The sequence below is a fragment of the Nycticebus coucang genome, chromosome 11 (assembly GCF_027406575.1).
Source record: "Nycticebus coucang isolate mNycCou1 chromosome 11, mNycCou1.pri, whole genome shotgun sequence".
Classification (NCBI taxonomy): domain Eukaryota; kingdom Metazoa; phylum Chordata; class Mammalia; order Primates; family Lorisidae; genus Nycticebus; species Nycticebus coucang.
This window is the reverse complement of record NC_069790.1, coordinates 102655537-102671027: the sequence shown is the minus strand read 5'-3', so window position 1 is coordinate 102671027 and position 15491 is coordinate 102655537. Positions and strand designations below refer to the sequence as shown.

General features: G+C 53.5%; 1 protein-coding gene across 3 annotated transcripts in view; it reads left to right on the top strand.

The window, feature by feature from the left end:
• The first annotated feature begins 476 nt into the window (after positions 1-476).
• Positions 477-15491, top strand: part of PODXL (podocalyxin like) — a 39334-nt gene continuing 24319 nt past the window's right edge. The window contains exon 1 of one of the 3 annotated variants that reach the window (XM_053609577.1): positions 477-1371. In XM_053609577.1, the coding sequence (XP_053465552.1) occupies positions 666-1371 (706 nt within the window). In that variant the 5' untranslated portion in view covers positions 477-665. The remainder of the gene's footprint in view (positions 1372-15491) is intronic. The other 2 variants (XM_053609578.1, XM_053609576.1) reach the window with 2 other exon arrangements.

Here is a 15491-nt window from a genome sequence, read left to right as displayed (position 1 = left end):
CTGGCCCCAGGCTAAATGCTCTTCCCACATTACCATATTTAAGTCTCCCAGCAGGCCTCTGAGGCAGGTGTTATTATCTCTACTTTACTGAGAAACCGATGTTCAGAGAATAACTTGCCTGGGCCTTACCACTAGCTAGCTTTTGAGCCCAGTTCTGTTATGATGCCCAAATTCTACAACTTTATTGCTGTTCTGTACATAGCAAGGATAAGAATAATATTAAATTACTTCAAGCCAGGCACTGTGCAAAGTATTCCTACAAATTACTCTCAGAGGCAGCCTGCCACTTTCCAGCGGTGTGACCTTCAGCAGATTTCTTAACCTCTTTTTGACTCAATTTCCCTGTCTGCAAAATGTGGCTGAAAATATGGTTGTTGTAAAGAGTAAATGAGCTAATATATATAAGGCACTTAGAACATTGATTAACATATATTTAGCCCAGAACATTTTGTCTTTTTTATTTTTTTCCAAAACCATCAACACTATTTCACTGGTGAGGAACCCAGGCTTAGAGGGTGGTCCGCCCTGCCCGGCGCACACCCTGCGCAGATCTGCTCAGCAGTCAGGCGGGATGGGGGCCAGCCGGCAGGAGAGTCGCGCCGGGCAGGTGGGAGCCTTGCTTCTCGGGCGTAGCTGCGGAACGCGCTACAGCCTGGAGGCCTCGGATGGTCCAGCAGGAAAGGCCGGAGGTCCGCCGCGCTCCGGACCTAGCTGTACCGCCTGCCAACCACTGTGGGGGAGACACCTGTAGGGGACACCTGTGCACAGAGGCTGGGTGCCCGCCCGGAGCCCCGCGACCCCCCGGGCAGCTGCCAGGAGCCCGGAGCCGGCCACCCGCCCGCGGCCCCCCGCCTACGGCGCTCCAGGGCGGAGTTTCTTCCTCTGCTCATTGTTCACTGCCCAGCGCCCGCCCAGCTCCCGCCCCGCCCGGCCCAGCCGCCGCCGCCGCGGGCGCGCTCCTCGGGAGGGGAGGGGTGGGCAGGGGGAGGGGCGGGGGCCGGCGCGGACGGGACGGGAGTCGCCGCGGCTGCTGGCGGGGCCGCAGCCGCGCAGACGCCGCCCAGGACGCAGCCGCCGCCGCTGCTGCTCTGCCGCTGGCTCCGCGCCCCAGCCCTGCTCTGCGGCAGCTGCGGAGAGAAAGGGCCGCTGAGCGCGACTCCAGAGTCCCGGACCACCGCAGGGCCGCAGGAGCCACCGCCAGGCCTCCCCGAGCGGCGCCCACGCTCCCGCCACCCGGACGCACGGACGCTCCCTCCGCTAGTCCCGCAGCCACCTGCTCCCGGCCCGGAGGCGAGGACACGATGCGCTCCGCGCTGGCGCTCTCGGCGGTGCTGCTGCTGCTGCTGCCTCCGCCGTCGCTCTTCGACAATGGTGAGTGGCCACTGGACCCCCACCGTGCCCCTGCGCCCCCAGCCCCGCGGGCCGCGTGGTCAGACCCGGAGCGGCCACTTTGTAGCTGGGGCCACACGCGGAGTCCTGACCTTGCACCATGCACGCCTCCTCCAAACTCTACTACGCCGCAGGTGCCGGGCTCGAGCTTGTTTTAGTCCCCAGTGTCCGCTTGGGAGGAGTGGGCGGCGGATTGTGTCGGGGCAGAAAGGGGCGCGCCGGCTGTGAATGGGTTTGCGGAACGAGCAAAGGGATGCTTAGGGCGCCGCGAAGCTCTGTGCTTCTGCGGGACCCCGGGTCTGATTATGCGTTTCCTTCGTGTTGGGAGTGATCAGACAATATTGTGTAGTCGTTAATTCCAGGCAAGCGGCAGACTAGAAACTCACGAAGAGGTCCATGAAGCAGGTGACAAGCCTCCAGTAACGGCCCGTGCAGGCGACGAGCTTGCCGGTTCGCAGAGGTGTTTTCCCAAGCAATGTCTGAGCCCTGCTGGGGCAGGTAGAGGGAAGGAAGTGGACCTTTCACAGTCCTAGAGTCACCTGGCTGGGTGGGGGCCTGCCTCCACGGCCCTAGCGGAACAGCTCCCTTCTCATTGCGTGGTGAGACCGCGCTCCAGGTCCTTCCTACGCGAGGACTAATTCCTCCGAAGCAGCGTGAGCTGCATCTTAGACACACAGTAGAAGACGCACCCGGCTTTCGAGAGCGGCACCTTAGAAAATACCCTCTCTGTTTTCCTTCTAAAGGTGAAATGTTTCTGTTTCTCTTTTGGCAGACCGGTGGTGGCTGCAAACCCAACCATAACAGTTTTCCCAAAGCCCCCAGGGACAATGAGAGTCCCAGCTTCAGGCGGGAGGGACATTTCTCAGCCCCTCTTGTCCACCTGAGCACGTGTCTGCAGGGAGAAAGAACAGAGGTGGTGCTCCCACCTTAGGGCCGAGATAACTGCGGTGACAACCAGACTCCGGAGAGGGACTCTTGCTGGCTGGTGCTGGTGGTTTGGGTCTGGACTCTCCGCGGGAGGGGAAGATGGGAGGGGTACAGTCTCTGCACTGCTGGAACCTTTGGTGGTGGGCAGGCGAGCATGCAGGCATCAGGAAGGGGCATCCTCTCCACAGCCAGACTCCACCAGCTTGACCAGAAAGCGAAGAACGCCCGCTGGGGGAAGGGTGTGTGCCCCTGCAGAGGGGCCTCGGCTGAGAAACGTGGGAGCAGCTTTGAGACAGCTGCTCACCACAGATTTGCAGAGTCTGCAGGGATTGAGGAGATGATGCTGGAGTATGGAGGGTCTACTTTGTCTTGTTCTTGGAAGGGGGGGACATATCCCACACCCCAACTGCTAGAATTCTGTGATTTAATCACAGAATCTTTCTTTTTTTTTTTTTTTTTGTAGAGACAGAGTCTCACTTTATGGCCCTCGGTAGAGTGTGGTGGCCTCACACAGCTCACAGCAACCTCCAACTCCTGGGCTTAAGCGATTCTCTTGCCTCAGCCTTCCGAGTAGCTGGGACTACAGGCGCCCGCCACAACGCCCGGCTATTTTTTGGTTGCAGTTTGGCCGGGGCCGGGTTTGAACCCGCCACCCTCGGTATATGGGGCCGGCGCCCTACTGCCTGAGCCACAGGCGCTGCCCAATCACAGAATCTTTCTAACAAAGGAATTATCCCCAGACAGGTGCTCCCCTCCCCCAAGCAGTCTGCAGTTAAACTCAGGGGCCCGACAATACATTAAAAACCTTTTCTGTGCTTTTTGGTTTTATCACTGTTTGACAGAGCCATATGGCAAGTCAGACCTCTGAGCCTCAGTTTCCTTATCTGTGAGATAGAATAAAAGAGCAGACAAGACCTCTATTGCTGCCGAAAGGATGGGTTGACGGTGCTATCAGTCTGATAGAGTCAGTCTGCTAGAGTCATCCGATGGGTGAATTCTGGGAGAGAAAAAGGCAGCTTGGTGTCCTGGAAACACAAATCGATAGTGAACTTTTCTGAGCCTCAGTTTCTCCATCTGTGAAATAATAACAGTTCTACCTGGAGGGTTGCTCTGAAGATAAAGGATAACATATGTCACAGGCTTGGCTGTGCGCCCAACTGGGGATCAGTGTTCAAGAAATAGCTGTGATGACGGCTTGGCACCTATATGTAGCTCAGTGAGCAGGACACTGGCCACATACACCGAGGCTGGCAGGTTCAAGCCCGGCCCTGGCCTGCTAAACGACAACCAAAAAAAAATGCCAGACATTGTGGCAGGTGCCTGTAGTCCCAGCTACTTGGGAGGCTGAGGCAAGAGAATCACTTACCCAAGAGTTTGAGGTTGCTGTGAGTTGTGACACCACGGCACTCTACCAAGGGCAACATAGTGAGACTCTGTCTCAAAAAAAAAGAAAGAAAGAAATAGCTGTGATGATTACTAAAGCGCATGTATCAAGCACATGGTTATTTGAGGGCACCCTAAGCATTGTAGGTGTCAGCAGATGTATAATAGTAAAAAAAGTAGTTAAAAACCCGACAGCCCCAGCCTCACTCGGTGGGGGAGATGTGTGTAAAAAAGTGAGGTCAGGGGAAAGCTTCCTGAAGAAGGTGGGGTTTCACACAGGAATTTTAAAATAAATAGGGTCAGTGATTCCTAGTGTGGCTGAGGCTGAGGGGACATCAGATTAGGGACTGGGGGGGTTTGAGATGGAACCAGTGAACTGCAGGAAGGCTTTGGGGGAGAAGATGAGCTCTTAGAACTGGAGAGAAAGTTCCATGGGATGGGGTATGCACTGTGGGTGCTTCTAGTATGCTTGGGACAGGACTCTGAGGCAAGAGTGAGCAGGACTTTGGGGGTTGGGAGCCAACTTGCCATGGGAAACATTAGGTGGCAGTGCTGCCCTGGGCTTGGAGAAGGAACTGGCACAGGGGTGGGAGAGGCCACCCCACCTCCCCTTTCCTGAGGGATGCAGGGAGGCTGCCCCACCTCCCTTTTCCTTAAGAATGCTTGATAGAAAGGGGGGAGCTCCTGCTGGTAGGGGTTTGACATTGACACCTCTGCCCTTGGGATGGATGGAGGGCAGGATGGAGAGTCTAGGATGGTCTGTGTGTGTGTCTCCCCCACTGTGTGGTAAGCCCAAGGGCAGCCTGATAGTGTACCACTGCCACCTCCAGGGGCCAGTGCAGACCCAACACCGAGCAGCCTGGAGCTGGCCCCAGCCCTGGCTTTTGGGTCTCTGGAAGGGGACCTGCTCAGGACACCTCATGTGCTGAGGGGAGGGATGTCTGGCCAATAGTCTCTTTCTCTAGCAGTCAGAGCTGGTGGGAGAAGTTGTGGAAGGTTGGGGTTTCTGGGCAGGGGATCCAGGGTCCGGGACTGCCGTGACACTGGTGGCAGCTATGAAGACAGCTCAGCACTAAGCTCAAAGCCCTCCACCTAAGGAAAGTGGGAGGAGCCCTCTCTATAGCTTTTGGGAGATTTCTTGGGAGGGGATTTAGATGCCCCCTGCCAGCAAAAGGGCTGCTTCTTCACACCCTTCCATGTGGGCTCTAAGTGGCCTCTTCAGGGCAGCTGGACCCAGCATTTGTCCTGGTGGAAACATCTCTTCCACAACAGAGAAGACGTTGCTCTGCCCATCCCCCACGGAGACTTCATCGGCCCTCAACTCTGAGCTCATTTCCTATTTGTGCCCACTGGGTACCCTGCAGGGCAGGAGCTCAGTCGCGTCTTATTCCCAGGAACGTCGGTGAGGTTGGACAGATCTCTCTTTAGACAGAGTCCTGTCCACTTTATGGGGCTGTTGGAAGATCACATGAGGTAGCAGATTTGGGATTGTGCCTCTTCAGGCCACACAAGCCAAACAACTGTGAGTATTCTTTCTAAAGAAATCTATACAAAACACGCATTAAAGAAACCTCATATTTGCCGCAGCATTTACCATAGGATTCTTTCAACTCGGTGGCATACTGGCCATTCAAAATGGAATTCAGCTGGCGAAGGATAACGTCCACATTACTTCTAAATAACCCAGAAAATCACAGGATGCAAAATTCTAGAGCTGGAGTGTCTTCTGGAAATCACCTACTATACCCCACTTGTTCAGATGGGGGAATGCAGGCCAAGGAGGTGGACTCAGTCACCCAAGATCCCAGTGACACCTAGCGATGGCCTCCCGGGAGATGGGTGTGTGCATTCTTAGGGAATGAAACTTGGTCCTTACTGTGCTGATTCTCTCCTGGGAATTGGGGAAACTCAATGAAACTCTTTTAAGAAGTTTTTTGTTTTTGTTTTTTTTAGAGACAGACTCATTTTGTTGCTCTCGTTAGAGTGCTATGGCATCACAGCTCACAGCAACCTCCAGCTCTTGGGCTTAGGGGATTCTTTTGCCTCAGGCTCCCAAGTAGCTGGGACTACAGGCACCTGCCACAATGCCTGGCTATTTTTTGTTGCAATTTGGCCGGGGCTGGGTTTGAACCTGCCATCCTCGGTATATGAGGCTGGCACCCTACTCACTGAGCCACAGGCGCCGCCCCCTTATAGAGGGTTTTATGAAAGTGACAGATCTATCTTGTGCCCATATCTCTCTCCCCGCTCCTCCACCATCATGGTAAAATGAACTTCCTGAGGGCTCCCTGAGTTCCAGTTACAGGGCTGGCCACTGCATTGTGACTGTGTCTCCTACTGGCCTGTGAGTCCCCATAGTGTCCACAGCCTCCAGCCGGTACCTGGATCAAGTAGGTGGTTGAGAGATGCTTGTAGGACAACTGACTGCCCGAATACAGTGACTCAGCAGCCCCTGCTCACATTGCCTTCATCCCTAACTCTTGTGTTAGCCCTAGTCCCACCCTGGACCGCTGTAGCAGTGGCCAGCACAGACTCCAACTAAGGCCAGCCATTGGGCTACCTCCCTTGTCCCCACCCCTTTCCCCAACACATACCATCACCACCCTCTCTTCCTTTGTAGCTTTATCCCCCTCGGGTCAGCCACCTTGCACTTCCCTAGGGCCAGGGCGCAGGGTGGCACCCCGTCCGCCAATTGTCGTGGCCGGAAGGCTGCATGCCTCAGCCCAGGGAAAAGAGAGTTCCAAGGAGTGGCCCAGTGAGAGTTGCCATCTAACCCTGGGTTGGGGTGCGGGGGGCACTCCCACAACCAGATCCCTGGAAATATGTGGGCTGACCAGGCACCCAAGCCATCTGACCTTCTAGCTGCCTGACCTTGGGCAGGGTAGTAGAGACAGTGGCAAGACAAGACCTGGGGAAAAGGACACTTTTTTTTTTTTTGTAGAGACAGAGTCTCACTTTATGGCCCTCGGTAGTGCCGTGGCCTCACACAGCTCACAGTAACCTCCAACTCATGGGCTTAAGCGATTCTCTTGCCTCAGCCTCCCAAGTAGCTGGGACTACAGGTGCCCGCCACAACGCCCGGCTATTTTCTGTTTTTTTTTTGCATTTTGGCCGGGGCTGGGTCCGAACCCGCCACCCTCGGTATATGGGGCCGGCGCCCCACCGACTGAGCCACAGGCGCCGCCCAAGGACACTTTTTATTTATTTATTTATTTATTTTTTATTTTTTTGTAGAGACAGAGTTTCACTTTATTGCCCTCGGTAGAGTGCCGTGGCGTCACACAGCTCACAGCAACCTCCAACTCCTGGGCCTAAGCGATTCTCTTGCCTCAGCCTCCCGAGTAGCTGGGACTACAGGCGTCCGCCACAACGCCCGGCTATTTTTTGGTTGCAGTTTGGCCGGGGCCGGGTTTGAACCCGCCACCCTCGGTATATGGGGCCGGTGCCCTGCTCACTGAGCCACAGGCGCCGCCCACCCAAGGACACTTTTTAACTCTTAAGTACATTGGCTATGTGTGAGGCTGAAACCATGGCCCCTCTTACCTGATATTCCCATAGCTTTGTCCAGTGGCCAGGCCCCTGGGTTCTGTCCAGTCTGAGTCCCATGATAACCTTCTCCCTACACACTGATGGGAGCCACAGAACTTTCTGGTTGGGGTGGCAGGCCTTTGGATAGCCTCTGTCTCACAGACCATTTCAGAGAGGGGAAATTGAGGCTTAGACACAGGACTTGCAGCACATTACAGAGCTCTTCACCTAAATATCGTCATTTCCTTTAATTCTGCTTGAATGCACCTTCTCAGAGAGGACTCCTAGGGCTGCCCTGTGTAGGACATCCTCCACCCTTGGCGCAGCCTCATTCCCCTGCTCAGCATTTATTTCTCCATAGCACTTATCAGCTGATATGTAGTCATTGCTTTCTTTGTGTGCCTCCTCCATTAGATTGTAAGTTCCTTGAGTTCCAAGGTTCAGAGCTATAGCCACACACCTAGAATAGTACCTAGCACATACTACCTGCTTAATACATGTTTGCTGAATGAATGAGTCAGTGGCAGAGCTGGCTTAGAACTCAACGTCTTATCTATCCATCTGTGCTCACCAATTGCAAGGTCCTTAACCTGATTCCAGAAGGAGGGAGGCAGGCAGCTTGTGGGGGCTGGCTCTGGGACTTGGGGGATAAAGTCATGTGGGCATGGGAAGGGACCAGGGTTTCCTGCTAGGAGGAGGTTCATGGGAGGTGCATCAGCCTCACGTTTCCTGTGCCATCCCCATCCAAAGGATCTTTCAGCTGAGGAATCGGGCTTCTGTTGGTTAGAACTTGATTTGGCTACTCTATGGCAACAAAAAGAAGTAGAGGGCAAACAAGGTAAGTTCTCTCTCTTATAGTGCCAAAGTTTCACGGGCTGGTATGGGGGTTCTGCCATCATTCACGTGCCACCTTGTGGTCCATGATGATTGCTGGGGTTCTAGCACCAGGAGAAGGAAGGACAGGGAGGATGGAAGCCTCCCGGAAACCACACAAGCCACTTTTGGTTACATTTTTGTTGAACAGAATTTAGTCATGTGTCACACTTAGCTGCAAGGGAAGCAGGAAAGAGTGCTGGGTAGCTGTGAAAGCCCTTTTCTTTCTTTCTTTTTTTTTTTTGAGACAGTCTCAAGCTGTCACCCTGGGTAGAGTGCCATGGCGTCACAGATCACAGCAACCTTAAACTCTTGGGTTTAAGCGATTCTCTTGCCTCAGCCTCCCAAGTAGCTGCGACTATGGGCACCCACCACAACACCCAGCTATTTATCTATTTATTTATTACTTTTATTTTTTATTTTTTTTGAGACAGTGCCTCAAGCTATCACCCTGGGTAGAGTGCTGTGGCATCACAGCTCACAGCAACCTCCAACTCCTGGGCTCAAGCGATTCTCCTGCCTCTCCCTCCCAAGTAACTGTGACTACAGGCTCCCACCACAACACTCAGCTATTTTTTGGTTGCAGCCGTCATTGTTGTTTGGCGGGCCGGGTTGGATTCGAACTTGCCAGCTCAGGTGTATGTGGCTGGCACCTTAGCTGCTCGAGCCACAGGTGCCGAGCCCAGCTTTTTATTCATTTTTTGTTGCAACTGTCATTGTTTTAGCTGGCCTAGGCTGGGTTTGAATCCGCCAGCCTGGGTGTATGTGGCCGGTGCCCTACCCACTGAGCTATGGGTGCTGCCAACAGTACTTTTCTTAAGAGAGAGGAGTTTATTTCAGGCACCCAGATGCCTAACCAAATATCAGTAGTTTGATTATAAAGAAGCAACAGAAAATGAATACTGTAAGTGACTGGCAGATGCTACTGCAGAGTCAGTTCCTGAAAACCTTGGGCTTCTCCATGAGCACCCTCTGTCATCACCTTGCTAGCCGGGTCAGCTTCACCTCAGAATGAGCGCAACACAAGCATTGTCCTACAGTATCCTCGGTGGCCAAGGAGGTACCCCCAGAACCCTCTATGAGCTGGGTCTCGGCCAGAGCAGGTAGAGGGAGCACCTCAGTTTCCCCACTGGTATCTAGATGGGGTAGAAGTGTTTCTGTACCCCATCCTCTCCTCACCTCTGTGGGGTTCTGGCCTGCCAGAGGGACTGTGTTAGGAGTTTAGTCCATATGAATCCTCAGTGAGAGCAGCAGCTGGGGCCCTATGGTTTTCAAACCTGGTGGAGATATTCTGAGGACATGCCTTGGGGGCTGCTGAGGGGTTGGGGTGCATACATGGAGAAGAAAACAGAGGCCGATGGGGGGGAGTTTCATATCTTCCCACTTAGCACAGCCCCACTTTCATTGGTTGTGAAGGGGAGGTCTCCACATAGAAATTCCTTTAACAAAAAGTTCTGCTGTCAAAGAGAAGAGACGTGGAGATCTCCTGACAATTGAAATCGCTAATGATGCTCCAAACGCCAAAGTTAGAGGCTTGGATTTTAGTCCTGGCTTTGACACTTGCTAGCATTGTGATCTCAGACCTGTTCCTGTGTGTAAGCCTTCCTCACAGGGAGGGTTAAACATTGTTGTGTAGACAGCGTGCCTGATACACAGGAGCATCAGTACACTTTGGTTTTATTTCTTTCATTGGCATCAGCCCTAGCTCCTTGTCAGGTGTGATTAAACAGACCCTGCTACTCCACACACCCACATAACACACTTGTTCACTCACTCAAGCACACCCTGGAACATCTCCTGGGACCTCACAGGGCCAAGCTTTTTTCTTCAAGGCCCTTTCCCATTTAGTCTCAGACCTACAACCAGGTTCCTTGGGTGGGGGCCCCAGTTTGGGGGCATTAGTTGCAGACAGTTTCAGGTGTGAGTGGCTAGAGTGGGCTAACTATGGGGCTCAGAGGGTACCCCCCACCTTCCTGGCTCTTGCTGGGTGCTTCTCAGCCCAGCCACTGGGGAGCTGCCCTACACTTTGGGTCTTTGAGTCAACACAGGCTTTTCTGACTCCTCCAGCACTCTGAGTCTGGCAGCTCGCGCGCTTGTACTTGATGGGCATTGTTAAATGTTCCACATCCCACGGCTCTCTTTCTACCTGGATGACTGCTCTTGCAATGGGCTAATTAGCTCCCCTGGCCATCTCTGCTGCACATCTCTGTCCGGCTCTGGGAACTGAGTCTCTCTCTTTCACTTTCTTTTCTTGTGTCCTCCGACCCTGTGATCCCATCACTAAATTCCTGGTGACATCATTGAGCCAGGCAGTCCTTCTGATGACGTCGGTCCTTCTGTGCACAGCTCTATGTTTTCCTCCTCAGGCTAGGGCAGGAAGGGAGGCACATAGGTGACAATCCAACAACTACTATTAGCCAGGGAAAGGAATATTTCCTCACAAAGATGAGAAGTAGGAGAGCACTTGCATTTGCCTTTCTGTGTAGTAAACCACGGAAGACATTGCTCTGTGCCTCAATTTACAAATAGTAAATCAGGGCTAGCACCAGATGGCTACTCCATAAAGTAAGGCTATCTACCGAACTCTATCCAGAAAGAACACAAGTAGTCCTCAAGATTTTAATAGTATGTCCTCAGCACATGTTTGGTACATGAATAAATTTCCTTTCTTGGAAGCTCAATCCATATTATTATTATTTTTTTTTTTGTAGAGACAGGGTCTCACTTTATGGCCCTCGGTAGAGTGCCGTGGCCTCACACAGCTCACAGCAACCTCCAACTCCTGGGCTTAAGCGATTCTCTTGCCTCAGCCTCCCGAGCAGCTGGGACTACAGGCGCCCGCCATAACGCCCGGCTATTTTTTGGTTGCAGTTCAGCCGGGGCTGGGTTTGAACCCGCCACCCTCGGTATATGGAGCCGGCGCCTTACCAACTGAGCCACAGGCACCGCCCTCAATCCATATTATTATCTTTTTTTTTTGGAGACAAGGTTTGGTTTTGTTGCCTGGGCTACAGTGCAGTGGTGTCATCACAGATCACTGCAACCTCAAACTGTTGGGCTCAAGCCATCTTCCTGCCTTAGCCTCCCAAGTAGCTGGGACTCCATGTGTGTACCACCATTCTGGAGCCTCATTCTTGCTCAGGCTGGTCTCAAACTCCTGGCCTCAAGCAGTCCTCCCCCCTCAGCCTCTCAGAGTGGTAGGATTATAGGCTTGGGCCACCACGCCCAGCCCCCCCATATTATAATTTATAGCTTCAAAATGTCCCCTGAGCAGGATTACTTATTATCTTTGTTTAACCCAATGTTTCCCAAATATATGTTAGCCAAGGAACCATTTCCTTCTCTTCCTTTTTTTTTTTTTTTCAGTAAGACATCTATTAACATTTTGTGAAACACTAGTCTTCTTCTGGGACATTTTTGGGAAATATGTATGTGGAAAAACTAGAGGCACCAACTCTCCCAGTTTGCCCAGGATGAACAGATTATCCTGGGACGTGGGAATTTCAGTACTAAAACCCAGACCCGTGTAAAGGCCAAGGCGGAAAAGCGGCAACTGTAGAAACAACTATGGGGGCGGTGCGCCTGTAGCGCAGTGAGTAGGCTGGCGGGTTCTAGCCTGCCCAGGGCCTGCTAAATAACTATGACAACTGCAGCCACAAAAATAGCCAGCTGTTGTGGATTGCGGCAGGCGCCTGTAGTCCCAGCTACTTGGGAGGCTGAGGCAAGACAATTGCTTAAGCCCAAGAGCTTGAGGTTGCTGTGAGCTGTGATGCCATGGCACTACTGAAGGCAACATAGTGGTAGGATTATAGGATTGGGCCAACACACACACACAAAAAAAAAAAAAAAAAGAAAAGAAATAAACAACTATGGGGATGGGGTGCAGAGCAAGGCCCTGTTAAAATGAAGATGAACCTTACAGGGCCTCCTTCCTTGGGGATCTGTAGGAAGCCACATGGGAGGGTGGGGCCAGTTTGAAGGCTACTTGTGTACCAGAGTCCTTTGGGAACGAGGTACACTCAGGGCTGTGGCCCCTCATGGGTTTTGGAGGCACTATTGAAAGATTGTGTGTGGGGGAGGGTGTTTTCTGATTTTGGACCTTTCTTGGGGGAGAGGGCAGCATATGGTTGCTTCTGGTGGCTGCTTTGAGTCCCTGACACTGACAGCACCGTGGTTCTGTTTTAAGTTCAGCCTGAGTCGTGGCCTGGAGAGGGGGATTCCAGAATGTCCTGTCAGCTAGCCCTGCCTCAGTGCTCAGCAACAGCTCTGGGAAACCGGGCTTGCTGGTACGTGGGTCTCTTCCACCAGCAGGCTGTTCCAGGCTGTCCGTTCCTGGGAGTGGGGGAGCCAGATTGGCTGAGGGGGTTGTGTGCTTGTTTATTGAGCCACCAGCGAGCACTGAAGGCACCCCCTTGGAATGGAACAATGAGCTGAGGTGCTCCTTGCTCATGCAGTTGCAGTCCTGCACCCCAGCCCTAGGGGCACCACTGAGCAGAGCACAGGTGAGCGTGGCAGCCTCGCGGCCTCCTTCCCCAGGCCTGGTAGCCAGGGAGTGTGTACTCCCTATCCCTCTTGGCATCCTAGGTAGGTTGTGCCTAGGCAGGGAAATTCTCTACCTTTACTCTCGAGCCCTGGACAAAACTGAAAGTCTGGTCCTGTTCACAGAAAATCACATCTCCGAATATGGGCATGATTGCACTTTAGGGCCTCCTGCTAATTAAGCTGTAAGTACAATGTGTGTGCCGGGATGCTGGCAGGCATGGAGAAGCAGCCTGGGAGGCTCCTTCTGATTTGGGTGTTAAGCCTGAGGAGCAGGGAGAAAAAGAAAACAGGTTTGCAAAAGAAGGAGATGCTCAGTGCAGACACTCAAGACCCACGACTCATCCCTTCCGACCTCAGTTTCCTTATCTGTGAGTGAGGGCTGGCCCAGCAGCCCTCAGGGGCCTTCCTGTTTGGTTATTTTCTGTGTTCTGAAAGGCCTGACTTACCTGATGCTTTTGGCCCCAAATTGTTAGCATAATCCAATTGGATACATCTGGGCAGGGGGCCCCACTGGACAGCATGAATGTTCTGAGCCACTGGGGTGGGGGCAGTTGGCTGATTGGGACACCCAGTGAGGGAACATGGGCACCTGTTCCGTGGTACCTGGGGTGGGGGTGGGGTCTTGGGTCTTGCTGGCCAGGATCCTCTCTCTCCATCTCACTGGACTGGAAGAGCCAGGACTGGAAGCAGCAGCTGGACCCAGGAGTATGGGTGCTTATGCCCTGTAGGATAGGAGCTGCACTGGGAGTTGGACCGCAGGGTTCTAGACGCCAATGAAGGTGTGACCTGGTGCCTGGTACTCTGTCTGCTTGGCCACCTCTGCCTTGTTGGGCTGGGATCAAGTGACATCTTTGGGTTCCTCTAGTTCTGTTGTTATGACTGCACATACAGGGGGAAGTGATGGGAAAATGATGATCCCTGAGCGTGGAGGACTGAGCCACAGCTGGCCCTGGCTGCTCACTGCCTCTCTGGCCCTTCTTCCCAGCCTGAGGGGTGGGCATCAACTCCCTCCTGTGTATCTCGAGCCTTAGATCCTCTCTCTGCAGCAGAGACCAGGCTGTAAGGGGAGACAGAAAGATAGCAGCCCTCAGGACCAGGGTCTTTGCTGTCCTGGGGCCCCGGTTGGTGCCTCTCCCTGAAGCTGTGCTATTTATTGCTGAGCCCTAGAGGGAAGGAGTCTCTAAACTGGTACTGTACCCACTTTCCAGATGGGAGATCTAAGGCAAGAGGATGGTGGTGACTTACCCAGAGTCCAGAGTCATTGAGTCGTGAGGCCCCACATGCTGGGCGTGGGAGCTGGCTTCTGCACCCACCTTGCAAGGCAGCACACCGGGCAGAGGAAGAAGCGGGGACCGAGCGTGTGAGGGCCGGGAGATGAGGGGCAGGAGATGCTGGCTTCCCTCCCTCTGCCCCTCCCTGACTTCAGAGTCAATCTTATGTGATCCAAGCAAACGTGACCCCTTTCCTGACCTGTGAAACTTCAGAGGGAAACATTTTATTTTGCTCCCTGTGTCTTGAGAAAAGAGCTATGAGGTCACTGTGTGTGTGTTTGCTGTGGTGACTCCCGCTGTCCCCCCACATCATGAAACCTCCACTACTTGAGGGGGCAAATTTTCAGCTGTTTGGACACCTGGCTCCCACTGGGGCTGGCTCTGGGCTCCTTGGTTCACTTCCCCAGGCGATGCCCGGAGGAAACCGGGCTTCCTTGATGAGCTCCCACGTCTCCAGCACAGGGAGGGCTGCAGCGACTTGGCTTTATTTAAAAGGAACCTGGCCTTTAAGTCTCCCCACAGCAGGCCCTGGCAGGGGACGGAGGAGGGAGCTAGCCCTCAATTGTTTAGTTATATCCATTTACTTGGTTTGTTTGTCCTTTGAAGCAACACCCTCACCTCCACATCACTCCCGCACTCCAACCCCACTCCACCCCCTGCAGAAAGCTAAGGGCTCTCCTAGAGTTTGTGCTCTGTGGGGATAGTCATGCCTTCACTCCACCTCCCCAGCCTGGGGAGAGCTTGGTGACAGAGTTTTAGCTTCGTTTCCCCTGCTTTGCAGAGTGAGTGGGTGACAGTGGAGAGCCTCAGCCTCCCTCACCCAATCCCCAGCAGTTGTGGATCTAGCCTGGGAATGAGCACTGCCTCCCTGCCTGTGTTAGTCCCCAGTGAAAAGGAGACAGGTGTTATTTCTGGAATGTGAGAATTCCCTCCAGGACAGAACACAGAGTTTGGAAATCTAGGAAGCTACCCTTGCTGCCTTAGCTTTCAACTCCCACCAGGCGGAAGCCTGTCATTCCCTGGGAACTTCACAGATTCCGTGTCACAGAACTTGCTCCCTTATTCCCAGAGGTGGCTGTTTTCAGAGGTGACGATCCCACAGCCGTGGACATGGGACTTCCCTCTGGCTTTGGGCCCTTGTTTGTTTTAGGCCAGGAGTAGAGACTTGTCCCTGGCAGAGGTTTCCAGGGGCCACCGAGAAGCCTGTACACATCTGGTTATTTTCACGGCTGCAGGGGTGGGGGGATGGAAGGAGGTGGCGTGGGAATGACAATGTGCTCCCTTGGAAAAATATTTACCAAAGTTGTTTTTGACCTCACTGCTAGGGGAAAAGCCGAGTGCCAATTGTGTGCACACTTGAACTCTGGAAGCGTGTGTGTGCCCGGGGAGGTATAGCAAGTGCTCCTGGAGGAGAGAGAGGGCCAGGTGAAAAGCATGTAGGGGTGTGCAGACCCTCCGTGTGTGACAGGCATTGTGGCAGGGAGTAGAGGCGTCTTCTCTTGAGACAGGCTGGATTGAAATCTGGCTCCCTGACCCCCCGGGCATGTGGCCTTCCCTGGTCTAGTCTGAGTCTCCTTC